This window comes from Hypanus sabinus, chromosome 8, assembly GCF_030144855.1.
Source record: "Hypanus sabinus isolate sHypSab1 chromosome 8, sHypSab1.hap1, whole genome shotgun sequence".
In the NCBI taxonomy this organism is placed as follows: domain Eukaryota; kingdom Metazoa; phylum Chordata; class Chondrichthyes; order Myliobatiformes; family Dasyatidae; genus Hypanus; species Hypanus sabinus.
In genome coordinates, this window is record NC_082713.1 from 49,338,724 (window position 1) to 49,356,728 (window position 18,005).

The 18,005-nt window shown below is 39.4% G+C and overlaps 1 protein-coding gene across 3 annotated transcripts; it reads right to left on the reverse strand.

Annotated features, from left to right (window-relative positions):
• Positions 1 to 244: 244 nt before the first annotated feature.
• On the reverse strand, positions 245 to 17,278 carry nek12 (NIMA-related kinase 12). 3 transcript variants are annotated; one of them, XM_059977131.1, is made up of 5 exons: positions 17,185 to 17,208; positions 16,935 to 16,990; positions 13,410 to 14,576; positions 11,540 to 11,740; positions 245 to 2,703 (listed from the first exon to the last, which is right to left on the reverse strand). In XM_059977131.1, the coding sequence occupies exons 3-5, from the start codon at positions 14,533 to 14,535 to the stop codon at positions 2,549 to 2,551; spliced, it is 1,482 nt and encodes a 493-aa protein (XP_059833114.1). In that variant the 5' UTR covers positions 14,536 to 14,576; positions 16,935 to 16,990; positions 17,185 to 17,208; the 3' UTR covers positions 245 to 2,548. The 3 variants fall into 3 exon arrangements, with proteins under 3 accessions (XP_059833114.1, XP_059833115.1, XP_059833113.1); XM_059977132.1 differs by lacking the exon at positions 16,935 to 16,990 and having other exon boundaries at positions 17,185 to 17,278; XM_059977130.1 differs by lacking the exon at positions 17,185 to 17,208 and having other exon boundaries at positions 16,935 to 17,124.
• Between the last annotated feature and the right edge of the window lie 727 nt (positions 17,279 to 18,005).

The window sequence follows — 18,005 nt, forward strand, 5'->3', positions numbered from 1 at the left end:
AAAGACTGCAAATTGTCACTAAGATATACTGTAAAGGTGTGGAAGAAGGTCTTTAAAGTGGATTTTTTTGGCCTCAACACAAAGCGGTGCATGTGACATAAATCTAATACTCCGGATCAGCCAGGCAACTCCATCCTCACTGTAAATTATATTGTTGGTAGTAGCATCATGATACGGGGATACTTTTCTACAGCAAGGACTACAAATCTGGTCAGGACTGATAGAAGATGAATGCTATTAAATGGAGAAAGATGCAGAACAAAACCTGTTAGCCTCTACCAGAAGTTTAAACTGGGGAGGAAGTTCAACTACCAGCAGGACAACAACCCAAAGCACACTGCCTGAGCAACCATAGTGTGGCTTCAAATGGATAAAATTGATGTCCTTGAGAGCCCAGTTGGAGTCCAGTCCTTAACCCAATTGAACATCCCTGGTAAAACCTCAAGACTGCTGTCCACTGCCACTCCCCAACTAACCTGACACAGCATGAACAATTTTGCAAGGAGGAATGGGTAAATCTTGCACCTCTACATTGTGCAAAACTAGTAGAAACTTATCCAAAAAGGCCATTAGGTGCAATAGGAGGTTCAACTAAGTACTGATCAAAAGGGGCTGACATTTTTTGTTTTAGAATTTTCAGTTTTTCATCCTTTACAATTTTCCCTGTTTTTTTAACTCCACTGTGGGGGGGGGGGGGGGAAGGAAGAGCATGTGATTCACAAATAAAAATTCTCAGTTAAGTTGATCAAAATCCCTAATTGTAATACTCATTTATGTGAACAAAGGGTCAGGGGCTGAATACTATACATCTGATTCTCCCATATGATACAATGTAGAATAATATATTATATGAAGCAATACATCTTCAAACTGTGCGCAGGAAAATTTTGGTTTCCATGATTCTTGATCATGGAACACATTTTGTTGTTGACAATTACACAATGTACAATTCTATATGCAACTCCTCAGGAAATGAATCAGTCCACATCTGCATGCTACAAGACTTCAACAATAAAGCCTGAGAAATAAGTTTAATCTTAAGATATGCAACCTATGACTGTTGCAGCTACAGTATATTATTTATGTGAAGACTACCAAAGTCACAGGCTGTATATCAAAATATGAATCTTACCAGACACCCCAAAGCCAGTCCACCATCTACCACTTCCATCTACAAGTTGGAAATCCAATAAAATGCCCTCTACTTGCCTAGATGAGTGTAGCTCCAATAATACGCATACAGCTCAACTCTATTCAAGTCAAAACAAACAACATGAATTGAGCCCTGTCCACTACCCAGATTTTCATTCTTTTCTCCGTCTCTGTAGTGACTAAATTGTGTATGGTTTATTTTGTAGATCACTGTTACAAGCCTGCTTTGGAAGTACTGTTCAAACCCTCATCATCTACAGCAAACAAGAATAGGGCTTTAGGAATGTGGTAATAACATCAACTGAATTTCTTAATTAAATTACAAACGTTTGTACATTCCACAAATATAGCATTGTTTCTTCATTTTTGTGATGTCTACAGCCTAGAAGCCTCTGTAGTGGGAATACCTTTGTTTAATCTTATTTGAAAATAACATGCTTCTTAGTTGCTCTAGTAATACCAATTTCAGGGCACACCTCCTTCTCCACACCTTCACTTCTCACCTTCTCCCTGTCTATTCTTAAGAAAACACACAAGATGGAAATCTGTTTCCTGAATCACTTAAATGGGATAACTCTGAAGCTGTCATCAGGATATTCTAAATGGAATGCTTGAGATATATCAGGAACCTATTTTGGTAACATTCCCTAACATATGCACTTTGAAAAGAGTATATTTTATTATGTAATGAATATGAAAATATCTAGCAACATTTTTCCTATAAAAATAGAGTGCAAGTAAAAAAAATACCCTGTCTATAATTTAAATAAATTAGAATATAGGAAGCCTTAAGCCATTTGATCTAACTTTTCTGGAACATTACGCTATCTGCTTCTCACTTCACCATCTAGTTGTCTTTCAGATGAAACTAATATTCTGTTTTCATTGCCTTACAATGCTACAGATCAAGTGTGCCTTCAAAACTGAGATAGATTAGCTGTAACTTTCCTAATGAGAGATAAAAAGTAAAATTAGCAAAACATTCTTAGGTTTCCTACTGTGCCAAAATCATTGTGCAGTGGCCAAAGATTTAGGACAGAAATATGTACATTTAAATAAAAATAAAATACCAAACCATCTTTTGGAAAAGTACTTGGAAGCACATGTAAGGAATCAGAAAAGTATTTAAGTAAAGTCTTTCTCTTAAATATGAAAAGTTCACAGCATTATTAGCCACATGATAATCAATTAAACACAAGGTAGTGAGTAAGCCTCGGGTACTTCTGCTCAAGGAACAGTACTAATATCTCATAAAATAAAAAATTGTGACAGATAACTAAATAACAATCTGTAGAGTCTGATCAGTCAGATATACTTGCACAGATTAATTCTAAATAGCTTTTTTGTTTTGCAGAAACAAAGATCAGCAACATTTGAGTTGTAGCTACATATTCAATCAAGCATCTTCTTGATTCATGTTGAAGATAATGTAGCATGTCTCCAAGTGATCTGGGCCCAACCGATGCTCAAACTGGGGTTGAAGGTCATTAGGAGTCAATCCTTTGAGAAACTGAGAAGCAATTTCATGGAAAAGTGTCTGACCAACATCACCTGTAAACAGAGAAAAACATCATTAATTTGGTATCAAAGGGAGACAGTCCTCTTAAAGAATAATGCAAATAGATCAAATATTAATTTAATTACAGTATCTTAAGTGCTTTCATTAGGCAAATCACTCCTAAAAATGCAGAGGACCATTCCAATTTCCCTGTGACTAAATACATGGATCCTAGCCAATGTTTTAGAAAGGATTATTTTCATGGAAACATCTTCACAGAATATCATAATTCAGTGGCCACTCTATAGGGTACACATGTACATTATTGCACTTGTTTTGCAGAATCTGTACTATACCTGCTCATTAATACAAATATCTAATCAGCCAATCAAATGTCAGCAACTCAATGCAAAAGAGCATGCAGATATGGCCAAGAGGTTCAGGTGTTTTTCAAATCAAACATTAGAATGGTGAAGTAAAGTGATTAAGTAACTTTGATTGTTGGTGCCAGATGAGTGGTTTGAGTATCTCTGAAACTGCTTATCTCCTGGGATTTTCACGCATAACAATCTCTAGAGTTTACAAAGAGTGGCGTGAGAAACAAAAACCATCCAACGATTGGCTGTTCTGTGGGTGAAAAGACCTTATTAACAAGAGGTCAGAGGAGAACGGTCAGACTGGCTCAAGCTGTCAGGAAAGTGACAGGAACTCAATTTATCTTGCATTACTGCAGTGGTGTGCTGAAGAGCATCTTTGAATGCACAACATATTGAAATATGAAGTGGATGGGCTACAATAGCAGAAGACTCAGTGGCCATTTTATTATATACAGGAGGTACCTAATAAAGTGGCCATTGAGTGTAGAATCTCATTGTATATTAGCACTGGCAAAGATTTTCTAGATTTTCTAAATTTTCTAGATTTTCTACAAAGATGAAAGCGAAAGATCTTTTGTATAAAGCAATTCCCACTAAAATCAATTTCTATCCCTTAGCACATATCTAGGATTTTAATAGAATCCTCAGAGGTCAAATCTCTCTGCTGGCACCAATTTACTTAACTCTTAAAAAGTTGCAAGAGGTGTAGACAGAGAGATCTCCCTAGACATTCAGCATTGATGTGTAGAGTGAGCAAAAGATCGACCAAAATTTAGAAGTGAAAACAACATAAAGGTGTTTTCTCAACTTCTTAAGAGGTTATCATGAAAACATTTCCCTTTCTGAATATTATGCAAAATGCTCAGAAATATACCACAATGCATGCAGAGGCTTCCAGTTCAATCTTAAAATTTGCACGACTTATGCAAATGAAATGTGCCTCATGGTATTCAAAAGATTATTATGAATAAACTAACACAGACAAAATGCTGGAGGAACTCAGCAGGGCAGACCGTATCTATGGAATAAGTACAGTCGACGTTTCGGGCTGAGACCCAATCAAAGGCTATGAAGTGATTATCTATTATTATGCAATGGTCAAGAACAGATTTTTCGCAAGGAGAGGCAAGACCCTGGGTTAAGTGAAACAAAAAATAATCAATGTGGAAAATAAAATCAAACCAAGTACCTTGAAATACTGTATAAATAATAGTTTTATTTACTACATCCCTTCAGATCTTTATCATGTTGTGCCTTAACAGAGACTTGGCTGAGAGAAGGACAGGAATAGATGCTTAATGTTCCAGCATTTTGTTATTTTAGAAAAGATAGAGAAAAGTGGGGTGGGGGGGGGGGGGAGAAGGTTGTGATATTAATCAGTGACAAATTAATCAGGCAACATGAGGGGATACAATAGAGCAGTCATGTGTAATATAAGAATAAGAAAGGTGCAATCACATTGATGAGATTGTACTACTAGCTTCAGAATAGCCACCAGGACATTGAGGAACAGGTATGCAGGCAGATTATGCAAAGATGTCAAAACAGGGTTGTTGTAATGGATAACTTCAACTTCCTTAATATAGATGAGGATCTCATTAGTGCAAGAGGTTTAGATGGTGCAGAATTTGTTAGTACTTCCAGGAGGATTTCCTAAATCAATATATAGGTAGTCCAACAAAAGGAGGAGCTATACTGGATGTGGCATTGGGAAACTAATGCCAGGTGACTGGCCTTTCAGAGGGAGAATAGGGAGGGAATAGTACATTCCAGTAGGAAGGGCAGACAAGGATGGCAAGGTAAGAGAACCTTGGATGTCAAGAAAGTAGTTAATATAATCAAAACAAAAGTAAATATATATAGAAACATAGAAAAACCTACAGCACAATATAGGTCCTTTGGCCTACAATGCTGTGCCGAACATGTACTTACTTTATAAATTACCTAGGGTTACCCATAGCCCTCTATTTCCCTAAGCTCCATGTACCTATCCAAGAGGCTCTTAAAAGACCCTATTGCATTCGCCTCCACCAACATGCCGGCAGCCCATTCCATGCACTCACCAATCTCTGTGTAAAAAAAACTCACCCTTAACATCTCTATACCTACTTCCAAACACCCTAAAACCTGGACCCCTACCCCGTGTTAGCCATTTCAGCCTTGGGAAAAAGCCGCTTGACTATTCATACCATCAATGCCTCTCATCATCTTGTACACCTCTATCAGGTCACCTCTCATCCTCCATTGCTCCAAGGAGAAGAAGCCAAGTTCACTCAACCTATTCTCATAAGACATGCTCCCCAATCCAGGCAACATCCTTGTAAACCTCCTCTGCACCCTTTCTATTGTTTCTATATCCTTCCTGTAGTGCGGCGACCAGAACTGAGCACAGTACTGTAATGGGGTCTGTCCAGGGTCCGAAGTAACTGTAACATTACCTCAGCTCTTGAACTCAACTCCATCTGCCACTTCTCAGCCCAGTCCTGCATCCTATCAATATCCCACTGTAACCTCTGACAACCCTCCACACTATCCACAAAACCCTCAACCTTTGTGTCATCAGCAAATTTACTAACCCATCCCTCCACTTCCTCATCCAGGTCACTTATAAACATCACAAAGAGAAAGGGTGCCAAATCAGATGCCTGAGGCACACCATTGGTCACCAACCTCCATGCAGAATATAACCTGTCCACAAGCATTCTTTGCCTTCTGTGGGCAAGGCAGTTCTGGATCCACAAAGCAATGTCCCCTTGGATCTCATGCCTCCTTACTTTCTCAGTAAGCCTTGCATGGGGTACCTTATCAAATGCTTTGCTGAAATCCATATACACTACATCTACTGCTCTACCTTCATCAATGTGTTTAGTCACATCCTCAAAAAATTCAATCAGGCTCGTAAGGCACAACCTGCCTTTGACAAAGCCATGCTGACTATTCCTAATCATATAATACTTCTCCAAATGTTCATAAATCCTGCCTCTCAGGATCTTCTCCATCAACTTACCGACCACTGAAGTAAGACTCACTGGTCTATAATTTCCTGGGCTATCCCTACCCCCTTTCTTGAATAAGGGCACAACATCAGTAAATCCTCCAATCCTCCATAACTTCTCCCATCCCCATTGATGATGCAAGATCATTGTCAGAGGCTCAGCAATCTTCTCCCTCATCCTCCCACAGTAGCCTGGGGTATATCTCATTCAATCCCAGTGACTTATCCAACTTGATGCTTTCCAAAAGCTCCAGCACATCCTCTTTCTTAATGTCTATATGCACAAGCTTTTCAGTCCACTGCAAGTCATCCCTACAATTGCCAAGGTCCTTTTCCGTAATGAACACTGAAGCAAAGTATTCATTAAGTACCTCCATTACCTACTCTGGTTCTATACACACTTTTCCACTGTCACACTTGATTGGTCCTATTCTCTCACATCTTATCCTCTTGCTCTTTACATACTTGTAGAAAGCCTTGGGATATTCCTTAATCCTGCCTGCCAAGGCCTTCTCATGGCCTCTTCTGGCTCTCCTAATTTCATTCTTAAGCTCCTTCCTGCTAGCCTTATAATTTTCTGGATCTCTATCATTACCTAATTTTTTGAACCTTCTGTAAGTTTTCTTTTCTTCTTAACTAGATTTTCTACAGCCTTTTTACACCATGGTTCCTGTACCCTACCATCCTTTCCCTGTCTCATTGTAACATACCTATGCAGAATGCCACACAAATATCCCCTGAATATTTGCCACATTTCTGCCATACATTTCCCTGAGAACATCTGCTCCCAAGTTCCTGCCTGATAGTTTCATATTTCCCCTTACTCCAATTAAACATTTTCCTGACTTGTCTGCTCGTATTCCTCTCCGATGCTATGGGAAAGGAGATAGAATTGTGATCACTATCTCCAAAATGCTCTCCCACTGAGAGATCTGACACCTCACCAGGTTCATTTCCCAATACCAGATCAAATACACCCTCTTCTCTTGCAGGCTTATCTACATATTGTGTCAGAAAACCTTCCTGAAAACAACTAATGAACTCCTTCCCATATAAACTCCTTGCCAATCAATATTAGGGAAGTTAAAATCTCCCATCACGAAAACCCTGTTATTATTGCACTGTTCTAGAATCTGTCTCCCTATTTGCTCCTCAATGTCCCTGTTACTAGAGTTATTGACTCCTTCCTGTTCCTAACTTCCACACACAGAGACTCAGTAGGCAATCCCTCCATGACTTTCTCCCTTTTTGTGGCCACGACACTATCGCTGATCAGCAGTGCCACACCCCCACCTCTTTTGCCTCCCTCCCTGTCCTTTCTGAAACATCTAAAGCCTGGCACTTGAAGTAGCCATTCCTGCTCCTGAGCCATCCAAGTCTCTGTAATGGCCACAGCATCATAGCACCAAGTAGTAACCCACACTCTAAGCTCATCCGCTTTACTCATGATATTCCTTCCTTTAAAATAGACATCTCAAACCATCAGTCTGAGCATATGTAAGGTTTAGGAAACTAAAATCTGATCGAACTTTGACGATTATCAGGAAGACAGAAAATAATTCAAGAATGGGATTAGAAAGCAAGAGAAAATCTGCAGATGCTGGAAATCCAAACAACACACACAAAATGCTGGAGGAACTCAGCAGGCCAGGCAGTCAATGTTTTGGGCCAATACCCTTCAGCAGGACCTTCTGAAGTGTCTCAGCCTGAAACATCAACTGTACACTTTTCCATAGACACTGCCTAGCCTGCTGAGTTTCTCCAGCATTTTGTAATGGAATTAGAAATGACAGACAGGCCCATGAAAAATCCTTAGCAATTAGGATTAAAAAGAATCCTGAAGCATTCTGTACACACATCAAAAGCAAGAGTTTAACTGGGGAGATGGTAGCACCACTCAAGGACAAAGGAGGGAATATGCTTGGAGGTACAGAATGTGGGTGAAGTCCTAAATGAGTACTTTCAATTCATATTTACTAAGGAGAAGGAGGCAGAGGATAGGGAGATCAGTATGTAGTATTCTAGCTTGCTGGGGTATTTCAAAATAAAGATGCAGTTATTAGGGCATCTCTTAAAGAACAATCAGCTGAATACTGATGGGATATACCCAGGTCATAGAAATAATAAGTCATAGAACAGTACAGAACAGAAACGGGCCTTTTGGCCATTTAATCTGCACTGAACCATTAACCTGACTAGTCCCATTGAATTGCACCTGGACCATAGCCCTCCATACCCCTCTCATGCATGTAACTATCCAAACTTCTCTTAAAAGTTGAAATCAACCCCACATTAACCAATCACAATAGCAGCTCATTCTACATTCTCAATACCTTCTGAGTGAAGAAGTTCCCCCTCATGTACCCTTTACACATTTCACCCATAACCTCTAGTTGTGGTCTCACCCAACCTCAGTGGAAAGAGTCTGCTTGCATTTACCCTATCTATACTCATTATAATTTGTACATCTCCATCAAATCTCCCCTCAATCTTCTACGTTCTAGGGAATAAAGTCCTAACCTTTTCAACATTTCCCTTTAACTCAGGTTCTTAAACATTTTCTCTACACTTTCAACCTTGTTCACATCTTTCTTATAGGTAGGTGAGCAAAACAGCACACAATATTCCAAATTAGGCCTCACCAACATTTTATACAATTTCAACATAACATCCCAACTCTTGTATGCAGAACATTGTTTTTTTAAAGGCCAAAAGCTTTCAAGCCAAAAGATTTCTTTATGACCTCATCTACCTGTAACACCACTTTCAAGGAATTATGAATCTGTATTCCCAAATCCCTCTGTTCGACTGCACTTTTCAATAGCCTACTGCTCACCATGTAACAGCTATCCCTGTTGACCCTCCCAAAGTGCAACTCCTCACAAGTCTGCATTAAATTCCATCTGCCATTTTTCAGCCCATTTTTCCAGCTGGTCCAGATCCTGCTGCAAGGTTTGATAATCTTCCTCCGTACTCACTAAATCCCCAATCTTCATGTCATCTGCAAATTTGCTGACATAATTAACCACAATATCATACAGACCATTGACATAGATGACAAACCACAATGGACCCAATACTGATCTGCGTAGCACACCACTAGTCACAGGCCTCATCAGAGAGGCAACCATCCACAACCATTCTCTGGCTTCTTCCACAAACCAATGTCTAATCCATTTTACTACCTCACTTTGAATGCCAAATGACTGAATCTTCTTGATCAACCTCTCACATGGGATCTTGTCAATGGCTGTGCTAAAGTCCATGTAAAGAACATCCATTGTCTTGCCTTCATCAACTTTCCTAACTTCATTGAAAAACTCATTGGTTAGACATGACTTACCACACATGTTGACTATCCCTAATCTGTCCCTGACTATCTAAATACGTGTATCATGTCCCTCAGACTACCATCCAATGACTTTCCTCCTTCTGATGTCAGGACCACCAAGTCTATTATCTCCTGGCTTATTCTTAGAGCCATTCTTAAACAACATCAACTATCCTCCAGCATCTTACCTATGGCTAAAGACGGTTTAAATATCTCTGACAAGGCCCCTGCAATTTCTACTTTAGCTTCCCATAAGGTCTGAGGGAACACTTTGCCAGGCCTTGGGGATTTATCCATCCTAACTTGCTTCAAGACAGCAAATAACGCCTCCTCTGTAATCTGTATAGGGTCCATAACCTCGTTGTTGTACTTGCAGAGAAAACAGATGAGATTGCTGGGCCCTTGACCAATATCTTCATGTTCTCGTACAAGCTGGAGGAGCTCAGCAGGTCGGGCAGAATCCGAGGAAACGAACAGTCAACGTTTCGGGCCGAGACCCTTTGTCAGGACCCGAAATGTTGACTGTTCGTTTCCATGGATGCTGCCCGACTTGCTGAGTTCCTCCAGCTTGTTGTACATGTTGTTTTGACCACAGCATCTGCAGTGTACTTTGTGTTTATCTTCATGTTCTCTCTGTCCGCAAGTACAGTGCCAGAGGAATGGTGAGCAGCTAATGCTGTTCCCTCATTCAAGAGGGGAAATAGAGATAATTTTGGAAACTATAGGCCAGTGAGACTCATGTCAGTGGTAGGGAAGTTACATAGCTGCTATTCCTCAGATGCAATGATGCAAATAAACAACAACACTCATTTGTTTATTTACTTATGCAAATAAATATAATGGATCTATGCTAGAAAGAGGACAACATTTCAGAATAGTGAATTCCAGTTAATTGAAACACATCAGGACCAATACATTTTGGCCCAATTAAGCAGCTATACCAATTACCTGAAGTTTCATGGAAATAATTAAAAAGATATATAAAAAAAGACAAACTACCATTTAACTGAGTAACAAATTAACGTATTTATATGAAATATAGAATGTCCCACTGTAACATCTGTCAACCCTCCAGACCATCCACAACACCCCCAACCCTTTGTGTCATCCGCAAACATACTAACCCACCTTCATACTACTTCATCCAGGTTATTTATATAAAAAAAAATCACAAAGAGCAGCTGTCCCAGAACAGATCCCTGTGGAACACCACTGGTCACCGACATCCATGCAGAATACGAACCATCTACAACCACCCTTTGCCTTCTGTGGAAAAGCCAATTCTGGATCCACAAGATAAGGTCTCCTTTGATCCTATGCCTCCTTACTTTCTGAAGGAGCTTGGCACAGGGAACCTTATCAAATACCTTACTGAAATCCATATACAATACATCCACTGCTCTACCTTCATCAGTGACAAAAATTATTGCTTTTCAACACAAACATGCTACTTAAAAATTGTTCACTCTAAGAAGTGTTGTATCTAATGCTCACATGATGTGCACACAACTGTTGCTAGTCAGAAAGTGTTTGGCAACGGTCTCCTGCCCCAATTAATCAACATAGTGCCCCAAATAAATGAAGGGAATCCCACCCATTTTCTTGTTTTCTTTTTCTTCTGTAACAGTTGTCCCAAATAAACAGCTACCCTGATTAACCTATGGCCCAATTAACCAGAAACCACTGTATTTTGTAACTTTTAGTGACAAGGGAAGGCCTGGCACTGGAGTTTCACTTTGCTGTAGTTATTGTACAACAGGAGTTGTATCAAAGGTGAAAATAATTAGCAAGAGTTTAAAAAGCTAAAACTTAAATATTAATAAGACCTGAATATTGCTATATTCTTTTTGCTTCTCAATCAAGTTATCCCTAGAGATAAAGGAACCTTTGCTTAAAAAAAAACATTTTGAAGTTCCTATTATCTTTTATATTTGAGATAAAACTTTATTTTGTGAATATCTTTTTCATAATTTGAATCTATTTGAACTTTTAAATGTCCATGATAATCAGAAACATAATTAATACATTTAAAAGGCCTTTGACAGAATCTAGTGGACTTTGTTATGCTACGCAACATCCTAATGCATTCAAATAACGTAATGTTCATTTGTAATTGATAAAGAGCAGGGCTTCATACTAAAATTTCATACAATTCCACTGTTGGATGAAAATACATTTCTTCTTACCTATACATTCCTCTTTCAGAGATTTAATGGTACTGGACAAGTTGACAGCAGTTTGTCCTTGACCATCTCCTTCCTCTCGAAATGAATCATTGTTAGCTTCAACTTCCATAGCAGAGCGAGCGTTACATACTATTTCTGCCACATCATCATCTTCCTCCTCAAAATCATCTGGGTACTCTGCAAAGTCCACCTCATCAGTGGCTACCAATAACAACCATTTACAAAGTTTAGAACATAGTTATAGTTACTTTCAACTCATTCATACCACACTCATACACTTAACTTGTTATTCAATTTAATTTTCAGTAGTTCCAAAAATCAGTAAGTAGTATATTGTCAAAAAGCAAAATTAATCCTGTCTTGATAGCTCTGTATACAGATACAGAAATGGTTTATTCTGCACTCCAACCCAAAAAACTAATTACAAAGTTTGTAGTAGCTTAGAGACTTGAGTGACTTCTAATATTATTTTGTTTCACTGATCATGACTCCATGTCCTTAGGCATGGAGTCAATAGTTGTTTTATATTGGCAATGTTGAAGAGGGTAAAGCTGCAGCAAAACTATTTGTCATTTACTTGAACAAGGAATTAATAATCCAACCATGCCTTCTTCATCAGCTAATATGTGCATCAGTATCTATGTTTCCAATAGACTGATGAAAGTTCTTACACTAGAGATATATATAAAATATTTCAGAAATATTACCTGCTTAATTTCTACACAATTCATTCTCACTTGAATTTTACAATTATTACACTTCCAGTGCTTTTTTTCTGTTGTGAATGGGGTATAGTGGGAAAGGCAAAGGATACACTATGCCTCACAAAAAAGTTCTTTAAGTATTTTCTACTCCAGTTTATAACATGCTGTTGCTTTAGGTCGATAATCTAATCTAGTGATATCCTCATTGGTGGATTTCAGACAAGCACTTATTTTGTTTGTTTAACCCCATTTATACCAAAGAAGGGAATAATATTATCGAATGAAACATGAAAATAGAAATTCTAAACTAAATTGCATGGAACGCGGTATGTGGGAATGATATTACTTTGGAAATGGGATAGGGATAAGTTAATTTTTTCTGTACCACAAATGCATTAAATATTTAGGTCAAGCATTATCCATTAGAAATCCTGCACCCTCAGATATGATTAGGACAGTAATTCTATCTTCTTGGAGGAAATCTGGGACAAGTATGCTAATTTCAGATTGAACATTTCTAAGTGATTATATTGCTTATAACCTCCCACAGTTCTTCAAGGACTTTTCCTATTCCTTTGATGTGGATAAAAAGTGGAACCTTTAGCAATAAAATGAACCAACAATTTAACTGCCAAAATGATGCTGTTTGTTAAGGACTAACACCCAAAGGCCTGTGGGTTAGTGCATGAATTCACCACTCTAAATTGCCCCTACAATGTGTAGGTAAGTGGTAGAGTCTGCAGGTGTTCATAGGAATGTGGATGCAATAAATTGAGATTATTGCAAATGGTTGATGGCCACCACAGTGTCAGCAGGCCAAAAGGCCTATGTGATTTAGTGAATTGCTAACAACAACAATCATTTCATCAGAAATTTTGTATTTTTATAAAGTAACATGTAAAGCTTCAGTAGAATTATCATTAGGTTTTCAATAAACATATGTGTGAAATATTCAAATTAAGTGGATCAGAGTTAAGGTGAAAATAATGCAAGATAAGCAGATTATTACCATAAAAATGATGAATTATTATTAAGTACATATCAAGATATAGTATTTGTTTCAACATTTTGAGAACAATATGATATAAAACCTAGTGACAATATTGGAAATACAATTTTGCTGTGAATTAAAATAACAACAAAAGTGTATCTGCATTTCAAAATACCTTCTGCAACTTCAGAGCTTCCAGCACTTGAAGCTGGTACTGCCATTTCATCCTCTGCATGCTCCCCTGAAGAGGACAAGCTATCCTGATCAAAGTCATCAGAGTAATTATCTTCATCAGAAGGTCCAACATTCTCGCACATCTCCAAGGACATTGCCTCTACATTTTCAACATTTTGACAATGTGGTACACACATGCCTTCTGCCATAGGATCCAAAGACTGGCAGTGGTGATCAGTGATCTCATCACTGTCCCTCTTTCCTGACTGTGCAGACCTCATAGAATTATATTTTGTAAGCTGAGATTCTTGATCTCTAATGAACAGTGCAAGATGTTCCTGGACAAAAGATGATTTGAGGATAGTGCTAGCACTAGGTCTCTCTTCAGGGCACTTGCAGAGAAGATTTTTGATCAGATCATGCAGATTTTCAGAGTAGTTCTTGGGTACACAGTCGTACTCTCCCTTAACAATTTTATAAAACAAGCTTAAAAGGTTCTTTGCATGAAAGGCAGGTTTCAAAGCACAGAGTTCAAATAAAAGGCAACCCAGTGCCCAGATATCAGACTTAGAGCTATAGGGAATGTCTTGACAGAGCTCAGGGCTTAGGTAGCAGGGTGTGCCAACGCAGCTATTTGCCATGTCTAAAGTGTTGGTCATTACTTTTGAAATTCCAAAATCACCCAGCTTGACTGTACCCTTCTTTGTAAGAAAAATATTGGATGTTTTAATATCTCGATGCAGAATCTTCAGGGAATGAATATACTGAATAGCCATAACTAACTGAACAAACCACTGCATAATATCATTCTCAGCAAAGGATCCCTTATCTTTTTTAGACTGGATCAAGTCATCCAAAGTCCCTCCATCACAATAATCCTGGACAATGAAGAGATATTCTTCTCCTGGGTCTATGAAGTACTCATGACAAGTGACAACATGGGGGTGCTTGAGTCTGGTCAAAATGGTTGCTTCCTGCATTACAGCTTCCTTGGTTCTGGTCTTCAGTGATGAATCAATCTTTATTCTTTTGACAGCGTACAGCTTTTTGGTTTCCAAATTATTCATTAAGTAGACCTCTGCACTGGCACCTCTCCCTATTATCATGACTTTCTCATATTTCTCCATATTACTCTGTCCATTTGCTGTTGGGAGCTCTGGGGCTTGCTCTTTACATATATAAAAAAAACCAAATTAAAATAAAGATGAACTCAATTTATATAACCACAGTGAAGAAATAATTTAAATGATTTTCAACTAACAATTGTAGTTTTACACTCTATGAGTACATTAAAATAAATTCAGTAAAAGTAATCTATGCAACACACAAAATGCTGGAGGAACTCAGCAGGCCAGGCAGCATCTATGGAAAAGAATACAGTCGACGTTTTGAGCTGAGACCCTTCAAAAGGACTGAAGAAAAAGAGATGAGGAGTAGATTTAAAAGGTGAGGGGAAGGGAGGGAGAAATACAAGGTGATAGGTAAAACCGGGAGGGGAAGGGGTGAAGTAAAGAGCTGGGAAGTTGATTGGTGAAGGAGATACAGGGCTGCAGAAGGGGGAATCTAATAGGAGAGGACAGAAGGCCATGGAAGAAAGAAAAAGGGAAGAGCACCAGAGGGAGACAATGGGCAATCAAGGAGACAAGGTGAGAGAGGACAAAAGAGATGGGGAATGGTGAAGGGAGGGGGGACATTAACAGAAGTTCAAGAAATCTGTGTTCATGCAATCAAGTTGGAGCTACTCAGATGGAATACAAGGTATTGTTCCTCCAACCTGAGTGTAGCCTCATCACGGACAGCAGAGGATGCCATGGATTGACATATCAGAATGGGAATGGGAAGTGGAATTAAAATGGATGGCCACTGGAGATCCTGTTTTTCCGGTGGACAGAGCATAGGTGCTTCGCAAAGCAGTCTCCCAATCTATGTCAGGTCTCACCGATATACAGCAGGCCACACCAGAAGCACCAGATACAGCAGATGACCCCAACAGACTCACAGGTAAAGTGTTGCCTCACCTGGAAGGACTGTTTGGGGCCCTGAATAGTAGTGAGGGAGGAGGTGTAGGGGCAGGTTTAGCACTTGTTCTGCTTACAAGGATAAGTGCCAGGAGGGAGATCAGTGGGGAGGGATGAATGGACAAGAGAGTCGCCTAGAGAGCGATCCTTGCAGAAAACAGAAAGTGGAGTGGGGAGGGGGGGTGGGAGAGAGATATGCTTGGTGATGGAATCTATGCTTAGTTTGTACAATTGCAATAAAGAAAAAAGTGATTTTCGACTGATATTACATAACAAGAATTATTTACGCAACATACCAATAGTGCAGTGCTACTTGGCAATAAATCAGAACATGTGATCATAAGACATAGGAGCAGAATTAGATTATTCAGCCTATCGAGTCTGCTCCATCATTCCATCATAGCTAATCCCAGATCCCACTCAACCCCATACACCTGCCTTCTCATTCCTCTTAATAAATATGAAGAGCTTGCATTTTAGGACTGTAAAATGGCTAAGAGATATAGGGATGCAAGATTCAGCGTTCAAGCCTCCTAACACTAGAACAGTATTCCCCATGAAAAAGTTATCTCACATGGATCAGATATGGTGGGGAGGAAGAGTGCTATGTGGTATAAAAATGAGAAGCAGGCCTTTCAGGAAGGGAGATAAGAATTTTTATGCACAAAGAGTAATAAACATTTAAAAATTGGTTCAACAAGTGACAATTTTAACCAGGGCAATTATTAAATCGAGTGATAGACTTTATGGAACAAAAGATAAACATTTTATGTATATAAAAGTACAGCATGGTTTCTAAGCAGCAACAGTGGGTCAAGGAAACAAATGCCCTCCTCCAGCTCCTGTGTTAACTTACATTAATGCAAAGGCAAGATTATTCATACTTTCAGAATCTAATAAAAACACACCAAGTGGCAAATTGCTCAGTATTCATGACGCCATCAATTATCCACCAACCAACTATGAGAACACAAACATATAAAGCTCTTAAGACAGAAATAGTTGAATCTATTGATGGTAAGAATACAGGGCTGTAATTGCACATGGTAAAGAAGAATGGCATTAGCTTTTTTTTCGGCCTGTGTTATTCAGCTTCAACCTGTGGCAAAAGGAAGGCTATCGATAACCTGAACATAGTCAAAGAAGCATTTAGTATTTCAAGCTTGTGGCAGAGATCATTGATATTATGTTTCAATGATCATAGGTGTCGATAATTTGCTTCAGACTATGGAAGCGATCCGAGAACATTGACATCGGTGGGGATATGGCACTTCCTGTTCACTCCTAAATGCTTTCTATGTTATTAAAACGCTTTGTCGTAATTTTCGGATGTTATGTGGAAATGATAGCAATGTTAGAAGGGACTATTTCCGTTCATTAGGGATGGTAGAAACGTGAGTAGGAAAAGGTGGGAAATGCTGTACAGTGTAAAATAACATATTTTCAACCCATTGAGGAAGTTAAGAAGTACACACACAGTCATGGGAAAGGGAAAGATGGTGTTTCACCTTTCAATAGTGTCAGGGAAGGATGTCAATGCGCTGTATCAGTCGGCGAGGTTGACCTGCGGAGCAGATGAAATGGTGAAATGGCTTCGATCTTATCGAGGAGAGGTAAAATCGAGTTGCTGCGGGACGACTCCTCCCTTTCCCTTAATTTCCGTGAAGCAGGCCAGGGTCCCGCTGTTCCTGTCTGAGTCGGCTCCCTCCCCACCCACCCAGGCCATTCCCCTTCCACTATCCACTGCCCCACTCCCACCTTCTCAACGGCGGCGGCGTCTCGTCTCTGGGAAAGTGACGTCCAGCTCAGCGGCTGAGTCAGGAACTTGGCAGCCAATCAGCAGCAGCGCCGGTACTCACTTCCGGTCCAATGGATGTCAACAGGAGGGTAATTGGCCACGGCGCAGGTGAGGTCCACAGTTCTCAAATTACAGCCTCATCGTTTCCCCATATACGAAAGCAGTTCGCGCGAAGTCGCTCATAACATACAGCAATACACACAAATGCAGGAGGAACTCAGCAGGTCAGTGAGAGGTATAAGATAGTCGAGACCAAGACCCTTCATTAGGAAAGAAGGGGACGAAGCCAAAATAAGAACATTGGGGAGTGGAAGAGGAACGATTTCAAGCTGGCAGATGAAAGAGGAGGGGGAAGGATACTGGGTGGGTATAGGATGAAGTAAGAATCTGAAAGATTGGGGGATGAAGAGGTAAAGGACTGAAGAAGGATCTGAGAATAGCATTTTATAAGGAACGGTGGAAAGAGGTACGGTCAAAATAGCTGAGAGAATCAGTAAGTTATAAAATACAATTGCAAGAAGTTCGTTAACCCTGATTTTCTGTAATAATTACTCAAAATGTGCTCTGATCTTCATCCAAGTCACAATGGTAGACAAACAATCTTCCTCCAACTAATAACACACAAACAATTGTAATTTTCATCTCTTTATTGAACACATTATGTAATCATTCACAGTCAAGGCTGGGAAAAGTATGTGAACCATTGAATTTAATATATGGTAGAACCTCCTTTAGCAGCAGTAAACTCCACAAACATTTCCTGCAGCTGCTGATCAGACTT

Bases quoted from the DNA above. Each gene is read 5' to 3' on its own strand.
- nek12 (XM_059977132.1), bottom strand. From the start codon at position 14,535: ATGGAGAAATATGAGAAAGTCATGATAATAGGGAGAGGTGCCAGTGCA. The intron at 11,741-13,409 runs GTATTTTGAAAT...TGTTATTGGTAG, and splicing joins AAGCTCTGAAGTTGCAGAAG to CCACTGATGAGGTGGACTTT. The intron at 2,704-11,539 runs GTAAGAAGAAAT...CTCTGTTTACAG, and splicing joins TCTGAAAGAGGAATGTATAG to GTGATGTTGGTCAGACACTT.